A 9,248-nucleotide genomic window follows, 5' to 3' on the forward strand; every position below is an offset into this window, starting at 1 on the left:
CGCTCAGACTCCTCCGGCCATTATACGTAGCTTTCCATTTTATTACTAATTTCTTTCCTTTTTTTTGCTGTTTATTTTTTTCTACCTCCCTCTCTTGTTATACCCTGCTCCAACTGTGTATGGGTATATTAGTTTTGAGGAAATGTATGTAACAGACGAAAGAATATATGTCAGAACCTATTAAGAACATTTGTTCCGGTATATTGAAAAATATGGTTTTTGAGACATAGCTCACTTAGGACAGCTGTATACATACTTTGTTTGCCATATTTATGTCCTACAAATTTTAAATAGATCGGACTATGAAGGCCGAAGATAACCAAAAATTCACTTCCCATGGGAGTAAGGGAAGAAATTCAGACATTTCGTAAAGAGCGTGCAAACATGTGCATATGTATGTTTTTGGGCATATGTATGTATATCAAGAATAAAGTTCGAATATGTGTAACGGCAACTGGATTAAGGGTATATCCTAGTTGGCCAATCTTCACTTGTACACTCTTGCCTGCTTTTGTTCCTCTTTTGTGCACAGTTTTGCAAATTATAACGACAACCAGAGTCAGAGCTGTCCAGATGGAAACGGGCGTCCAATCGGCACTGGGCGAAACGTTGGCAGGGGAGGGGGATTGAGTTCGCTCCACTTGACGACTGGTCATTAAATGAGACGAAAGGACAACAAATTGTTTAAACATTATTTGCGCTTTCATATTTCAGTTTGTGCGGCATTTCCTTTTCCCGTTTCGCCCTTTTCCTATGCCTTTTTATTATTTTGTTTCTACTTATAAGCATAATCGCACATAAACAGGGATTACAAAGCGCATAATGAGCTCTCTAGTGCAACGCACAAAGGCGGAGGGATTGCAGGTTACCAAATTGAAATTATAAAAACTTCGGCTGATATAAAAAGTTGCAGTCTTTATTTGACGCTTGTGATAGGGGGCCGCTCTTCTTAAATTAAATTCCACCAGTGGATTTGAACTTTCCCTAACCGGTCTAAGGCCTTATCGATAAATAATCAATCGGAAAAATGTACTCTAAAATGGGCAACGGAAGGAAAATGATATTTCTCAACGGTTCTTTGAAAATGCAAGGTCGGTACCCAAAGACTTGATAAGAAATCAGAATTGCTCGGAAGAATTGTTATTTCTGTTATTATTTACTAAAATAATTGTAGATTAGCCTTTAATAAAAACTTTCTATCATTCAACCTTAGTACTCAATTTTTAATAACCCCATATATTCATTTATTTGTTATAAATGTTTGAGTCGTTCATTCAATAATCCCAAATGATAAACATAAACAATAAATTTGTAAGTATATTTTTATTAGAAGAATAATATTTTAAGAATTCTGAATTATCTCAAAAAAATGTTGGGCTAAGCGCTCCTCCTCTCAGGTCAGAAATATCTATGTTTACTCTTGGCAAGCCTTGTTCGCGGCGCAACGAATAATAATAGTTAATGAGGCGCTTCAGCACTGGGCCAGTTACCTCTTCCAAAGCTTTAACGCGTTTTGCAGCACTGCAAAAGAGTGTGGTTAATTGTGTACATTTTTGATACCCTAGATGGCAATTAACGACAACACACACCATTCCATGCGCCTGGGCAGGTATTCGGACTGTGACAGGGTGACCGGATTTCTGCAATAAACAAATATTGAAGTTTGATCTCAGGGAGGCATCTTGGAAGACTTACTGGAGCAACTGCCGGCGCATGGCAGCCCGCTCGGCTGCCTCTTGGGGATCGATGCGCTGATCGGAGGCCAGTTCACTCTTCAAGTCTTCGTCGTCTTTTGCGCGTTTCTTCCGCTTACCACAGAAGATGAAGTAGAGCAGATCGTATAGACTCCGGAAGAACAAACGAATGAGAAGACCCAATTTGGAGGCCCGGGTCTGCATAGAGGATTGGATCTCATCGTACGTGCAGTTGATGATGACCAGGAAGGCGAACAGCAGCAAGGCATACACAATAATCACGAATGACATGTAATAAATCCCGGCTTTCAGCTCTTTCATCTTGAAACTATCGTACATGGAGTCGCCCACGACCCATCGCATCATGGTCAGTATTGAAGATTCTAGATTGTAAAACTGTTCATCTTTGTCCCCAAACAAAGCCCTGCCACACTCTGCGTAGGCCATTAACATGGCAAAGAACATTAAAAGAAAGCCAACCATTTCGCTGGTGCTCTGGAAAAATTAATAACAAATTACACTATATAACAAATCAATATATATTTGTGCTAGTGCTGCGACCTAGTTTTTTGTCCTAGGTTAGGGCCCCAAATCAAGTATATACATATATTAATATACAATATATATTTTTTATATTTTATGATATATGTAACTTACTGGACGTATGGCGGAAGAGTTATTGGAAAAAATTTGGTATTTTTATATACTTTCCTTCAACGAAAATTACTTTTAATTCCGGATAAGTCCAAGAAAATCTGGCTGATAGATTAACACCTGATTTAACTACTAGATACGTGTCAAATAAAGAGTATTGTTTGTTAAAATTAAGATCGATCTTATACATTTTTGATATCTGATTAAAACCCTTCACAAGAAGTTATTATATCTGCATAGTGCATACTTTAGGTTTCATATGCTAACAAAATTGCTCTATATAGTAAAATTTAACTTTTTAAAGGCTATCTACATAAATGTATTCAGTTATCTTTGCGACTCTACTTTTATGCTTCCCAAAATAATATAAATTTCGTTTATTAACAGACTTACGCACCTCACGGACGACATTCACAAATATAACCATTGTCCGATTAAAGACCAAAAAGGTCAATATACGAATCCAGGCCAAAAATATGGTAATTGCAGCAATATTATTGTATACGACGGCAAGTGCAGAAGCCCAGTCAAGATTAATATACCTATCGGATGTCTTCACAATATCCATGATGTTGTTATGATAGAAGGATCGTATCACGTGGATCAACAGCATTATGTATGAACACTGAGGGATAAAATAGGATTAAATAGCAGATATCCTCGGGCTGCCGAAGTCTTAATTTATATTTATGCAAAAATTATAAATAAGTATCTGGTAAGCGGAAAGACGGACGACCAGGATAAATTGATATCCTCCTGATCAGGAATTAATGTTATATAACTCAATTAAATAAAAATATACTTTTTGAATCACTCACCACATAGCACGTAAAGTCCGCTAAATTGACCACATTGCCGATATATTTACAAAAACCATATTTTTTTATAAGTCGAATCTCTCTAAAGGTAAACAGCACGACCATCAGATAGTAGCTACAGGATGCAATCCGAATAGCCCAGTTGGAATCGGTAAATATAGTTTCCTGTCGCATTGACCGCAAAGAATAGCTGGGTACAAGTCCACCAGTCGCTGGACGCTCTACCTTTAACCTGTGAGCCGGGCATTAGAGTTTATTACCAATGACAATAAAAACAGAGGATAAAAGTCATCTGCAACGTGCCGCAGCTTAAATACCCTTGTGGAGAAACTTCCAACAAGAAAAGGAATTTCTCTTCGGTACACCGAAAATAAAATACTCTTATAGACATTTGGCTTACGACTGCAGATATGTGAGAGTAGTAAAGCTCGTAAATTAAAGTATCTTTTCTCCCTATAGAGGTTTATAATATAGTAGTGTGATCTTGTATAATAGCAGCATAGTTTAAATGGTGCAACATATAAATTACTTGCTTCAGAAGGACGAACCTATGATAAGTTTCAAGACGATGTCTTTGAAAATGAGAGATTAGTTTGCAGTTTAAATTAATACGATTTCCAATTGACTAAGACACATAATATTCTTACATCAAAAGGGGAAACCTTTTTCATTTCGTATAGTTACATAATTGAAGTCTACATTAAAGGGAATCAGAGGTGTAAAATATATCCAGCCTATTGAATATAAAGCAAGCTGTTCTACTTAATCGGCTTACAATATTATGAAAAAGATTAAGTTCCATAACGAAGTATTGAAATAAAATAGTTTAGCGAACAAAGAAAAAAACTACATCGGCTTGTGGATGCCCTCTACTTTGCCTTTGCTTACTTGACGCTCTCGAAGAGGCGAGTGTTGACGTGAAACAAACTGAGCTCGATTAGGGAAATCCGTGTGGAGCGATCGATCCATTTGGTGTCGCGTAAGTGTTCAACTAGGCGGAAGTTCAATTTATTGTCATAGCTAAGGCTCGTTATATAGCCGGCGCCCAAATAGACTTCAATCTCGCCAATGATCGGCATCGCACCGTCCTCCCACATGCTGACCCATTTGGTACCGCGGTAATCCGTACGGCGCTCATTGGACCACGTATAGGTAGCATAACAGGTATCCATGTATTTGGAGAAGGGGGCATACTCTTTACAGTGACCCCCCTCTACCATAATCTGTCTGAAACGTGGGGGTCCGAGCAGCACAATTCCATGCATTATGACTCGATGGTAGAGGTCGCCATAGATCCCATCGAACTGATTTGTCTCATTGGTGAATTTCCAGATGGACTCTTTATGAGTCGACCTAAAGTCGCCTGTATCGAGCAATGGTAGAAACGTGTACAGAACGAAGTCCCAATACCTATCCAAAGAGTCGATCTCCGAATATTTGCTAATCAATCCAGGCTCCATGGGCACCCGACGACCTATAATCTGCCTGTGGATAGCATCGTTTAAATAGTACATGGGAACATTGTTGGTTGTCTGTGTCACTGAAGGATGAGGCTGGATTATTCCTACGCTAAATATTCCAATTTATCGCTTACCCAATGATGCCAGTGCCAGAAATATTATATAGATAAAGAAATGGAGCACAGCTCGGCGTGCCTCTCTGATCGAACTGTATCGTATTTTCTTCGAGCCGTCAACCATGTGCATCAGCCGTGCCCACCTTCCCTTTGGTTTCGGAGGTTCGTCATCGCTTAGTCTTTTCATTTTATATGAATTTTAATACACATTGAAATGTATTACAAGGTTCTCGATTACGAACTGCGTTCTCATAAATACAATTGAAAGCTCTAGGCAGAGACGCGTCAACTGATTAGAATATCAAAAGCGACTTTTCCCAAATATGTTTAAATATTTAACAACTATTTTCCCACATTTTTTCCCTGAGTTGGGGTGGAATTTATATCTGTCTAATAAAAATTGATTTAATTAATTTATTTATTTATAAATGGTCGAAAAACCGAGTGTCCTCCTAATTATTCGATGCATCATTTTAAAAATTAAATTCCAAAAGCCAAATTATAGCACTCAATTTTCTAATAGCATCACCGAAAGATGGATGTTTTATTTGCCCGTCCGGCCAGATATGCCCCTTTTCACAGCTAATTTTGTCAGTGACGCTATTAGAGTCTACGGCTAAATAGGAAACAGTGTTCTTAAATAAAAACTAAAAATCATCTTAAATTACTATATTATTTAAGAAAATACAATAAATAGGAAAACAGAAAGAAAGAAATCATTAATAAAGTAAAGAAATTTATACTAGATATATAGAGTGTAAAGTAGATAGGAAATAGAGATAGTAATTAGAAATCACCGACCCGGTGGGCGAAAATTTATAGCCTTTCCGACAAGATATGCCCCTACTCATAGCTGGGAATGGTCAGTGAGTTCCCGAAGGTATCCTGAAAGCATTATTAGGGGTAGAGAAAGTTCGGTGAAGAAAACGTGATACAAACTATTGTAATTTTTGCATAAACCGCGAAAAGAAATAAGGGGCGATAATTCCTGGTAGGTGTAGAGGGAGCAGAGAAATAAAGACGCCCTAACAGAAAAGAGGAATCTATGTTGCCAACAATCAACTTATGTAGGAAGACAACACCAAGGATTATCCTACGTTTGGTAAACGACGGAAGACCAAGAAGAAGAATTCTGCTGGAGTATGATGGCAACCGCAGTTTGGGGTCCCAATTTAAACCTCGTAAGGCAAAAAGCAGAAATTGTTTTTGAACAGATTCAATACTGCGAAGACCAGATGCAAGAGTAGTATTCAAGGATAGGGCGAACTAGAGAGATGTCTAGGAGTTCCGCTATGATTTTTAATTTTTTAATATAGTGATGAAGTGGAAAGTAGAAAGTTCTGGGAATTGACATCTCAATTGACTGGAAAATCAAAAGCGACTTTTCCAGAAAACCTTTTTCACTTTTTTCGCCAGTTAGGGTGGAATTTCGAAAATCAGTCTAATAAATACCTTTTTTTTTATAGAGAGATGAAAGTATTGTTTGGGGAAAAAAGGAGGAAAGTTCTGGGCTCTAACATATATTTTTACAAGAAAGGTGAAATTTCGAAAATCCGTTCTAACTCGAAAAGAGTTTTTTGTTGTTAATATATGTCATTGCATTCGTATAGCCACAGAATAATATATCAGCTACGAGAATGTGGCGAAGTATTTTTAAAATTATTTCCATTTTTGTTGCCTGCGTGTCCTTTTGCTGTAAGTAAATTATGTGGATGTTATTATATTTTGGTCAAGCTATTTAGTTGTCTCCAAACCCATAAGTATATTAGTTTTTAATTATTCTCAACGGATCGTCTGTCCGTGCAAACGTGTTTAGTTAAGTTACAAGTTTACAAGTCTCTAATATATTATTACAACTTTGCATAGATCGGTCTTTAGAATATAATTTCCAGGATTCGAGCACTACATGGAAAAGCCTCCAATAAAATACGTTTTTGTGGGTTTGTTTATATACTGCATATACTTAAAATTTTGACCTAAATTGAAAAAAATGCAAGGGGTTACATCACGATTTTTCGAAAAATCGGGGTCGTTTCGAAAATCAAAACTTTTTTGATGATTTATTTTGAATATCTTGGATAAATATTTTCTGATTTTGAAATGTTATACCTTTTTGAATTCGCACGGATCCCTTCTATCAATTGGCATTCAAACATTTTAAAAATCGATGTGGTAAAAAAAGTTGTTGATCAAAAACCGATTCGTTTGTAAAGTCAACCCTTTTCGATGCTTTTTTGGAATGTCCGATTTGGGAATTTTATACCATTTTGGACTCGTAAGGATCAGTGATATCAATTGGCATCAAAAATATGAAAATCTAAATTTTGACCAAAATCGACGAAATTGCAAGGGGTTACATCACGTTTTTTCGAAAAATCGGGGTCGTTTCGAAAATCAAAACTTTTTTAATGATTTATTTTGAATATCTTAGATAAATAACGCCTGATTTTGAAATGTTATACCTATTTGATTTCGTGCGGATCCCTACGACTAATTGGCTTTCAAACATTTAAAAAATCGATGGGTTTAAAACAGTTGCTGATCAAAAACCGACTCGTTTGTAAAGTCAACCCTTTTTGATGCTTTTTTATAATATCTCGGCCAAATATTGTCCGATTTTGGAATTTAATACCATTTAGGACTCGTAAGGAACAGTAATATCAATTGGCATCAAAAATATGAAAAACTAATTTTTGACCAAATTCGATGAATTGGCAAGGGGTTACATCACGTTTTTTCGAAAAATCGGGGTCGTTTCGAAAATCAAAACTTTTTTGATGAATTATTTTGAATATCTTGGATAAATATCGTCTGATTTTGAAATGTTATACCTTTTTGAATTCGTACGGATCCCTACTATCAATTGGCTTTCAAACATTTGAAAAATCGTTGTGTTCAAAAAAGTGATTGATCAAAAACCGATTCGATTGTAAAGTCAACACTTTTTGATGCTTTTATGGAATACCTCGGCCAAATAATGTCAGATTTTTGAGTTTTATACCATTTTCGACTCGTAAGGATCAGTAATATCAATTGGCATCAAAAATATGAAAATCTAATTTTTTGACCACAATCGACGAAATGGCAAGGGGTTACATCACGTTTTTTTCGAAATATCGGGGCCGTATCGAAAATCAAAACTTTTTGATGATTTATTTTGAATATCTTGGATAAATAACGTCTGATTATGAAATGTTATACCTTTTTGAATTCGTACGGATCCATACTATCAATTGGCTTTCAAACATTTTAAAAATCGTTGTGATCAAAAAAGTGATTGATCAAAATCCGATTCGTTTGTAAAGTCAACACTTTTTGATGCTTTTATGGAATACCTCGGCCAAAAAATGTCCGATTTTGGAATTTTATACCATTTTGGACTCATAAGGATCAGTAATATCGATTGGCATCAAAAATATGAAAATCTAATTTTGACCAAAATCAATGAAATGGCAAGGGGTTACATCACGTTTTTTCGAAAAATCGGGGTCGTATCGAATATCAAAACTTTTTGATGATTTATTTTTAATATCTTTAATAAATATCGGCTGATTATGAAATGTTATACCTTTTTGAATTCGTACGGATCCCTACTATCAATTGGCATTCAAACATTTTAAAAATCGATGGGTTAAAAAAAGTGGTTGATCAAAAACCGACTCGTTTGTAAAGTCAACCCTTTTTGATGCTTTTTTTGGAATATCTTGGCCAAATATTGTCCGATTTTGGAATTTTATACCATTTTGGACTCGTAAGGATCAGTAATATCAATTGGCATCAAAAATATGAAAATCTAAATTTTGACCAAAATCGACGAAATGGCAAGGGGTTACATCACGTTTTTTCGAAAAATCGGGGTCGTTTCGAAAATCAAAACTTTTTGTTGATTTATTTTGAATATCTTGAATAAATATTTCTGATTTTGAAATGTTATACCTTTTTGAATTCGTACGGATCCCTACTATCAATTGGCTTAAAATAAATCGTTGGTCAAAAAGTGTTGTAAATCACTTTTGATGCTTTTTTGGAATATCTCGGCCAAAAATGTCCGATTTTGGAATTTTATACCATTTTGGACTCATAAGGATCAGTAATATCGATTGGCATCAAAAATATGAAAATCTAATTTTGACCAAAATCAATGAAATGGCAAGGGGTTACATCACGTTTTTTCGAAAAATCGGGGTCGTATCGAAAATCAAAACTTTTTTGTTGATTTATTTTGAATATCTTGAATAAATATCGTCTGATTTTGAAATGTTATACCTTTTTGAATTCGTACGGATCCCTACTATCAATTAGCATTCAAACATTTTAAAAATCGATGGGTTAAAGAAAGTGGTTGATCAAAAACCGACTCGTTTGTAAAGTCAACCCTTTTTGGTGCTTTTTTTGGAATATCTTGGCCAAATAATGTCCGATTTTGGAATTTTATACCATTTTGGACTCGTAAGGATCAGTAATATCGATTGGCATCAAAAATATGAAAATCTAAATTTTGACCAA

General features: G+C 35.7%; 1 protein-coding gene across 2 annotated transcripts; it reads right to left on the reverse strand.

Moving 5' to 3' along the window:
* Nucleotides 1-1,304: 1,304 nt before the first annotated feature.
* Nucleotides 1,305-5,017, reverse strand: LOC135437388 (polycystin-2-like protein 2). Of its 2 annotated transcripts, XM_064695296.1 has the most exons (7): nt 4,761-5,016; nt 4,055-4,706; nt 3,167-3,398; nt 2,746-2,973; nt 1,696-2,189; nt 1,590-1,640; nt 1,305-1,521 (listed from the first exon to the last, which is right to left on the reverse strand). In XM_064695296.1, the coding sequence occupies exons 1-7, from the start codon at nt 4,927-4,929 to the stop codon at nt 1,362-1,364; spliced, it is 1,986 nt and encodes a 661-aa protein (XP_064551366.1). In that variant the 5' UTR covers nt 4,930-5,016; the 3' UTR covers nt 1,305-1,361. The 2 variants fall into 2 exon arrangements, with proteins under 2 accessions (XP_064551366.1, XP_064551367.1); XM_064695297.1 differs by lacking the exon at nt 2,746-2,973 and having other exon boundaries at nt 4,761-5,017.
* Between the last annotated feature and the right edge of the window lie 4,231 nt (nt 5,018-9,248).

Source organism: Drosophila montana, unplaced genomic scaffold (genome assembly GCF_035044405.1).
Source record: "Drosophila montana isolate Dmon_TW-CO22-7 unplaced genomic scaffold, ASM3504440v1 contig_3734_1, whole genome shotgun sequence".
NCBI classification, from domain to species: domain Eukaryota; kingdom Metazoa; phylum Arthropoda; class Insecta; order Diptera; family Drosophilidae; genus Drosophila; species Drosophila montana.

Bases quoted from the DNA above. Each gene is read 5' to 3' on its own strand.
- LOC135437388 (XM_064695296.1), bottom strand. From the start codon at position 4,929: ATGAAAAGACTAAGCGATGACGAACCTCCGAAACCAAAGGGAAGGTGG. The intron at 2,974-3,166 runs GTGAGTGATTCA...TTTATCCCTCAG, and splicing joins CGGACTTTACGTGCTATGTG to TGTTCATACATAATGCTGTT. The intron at 1,641-1,695 runs GTAAGTCTTCCA...TGTTTATTGCAG, and splicing joins ATGCGCCGGCAGTTGCTCCA to AAATCCGGTCACCCTGTCAC.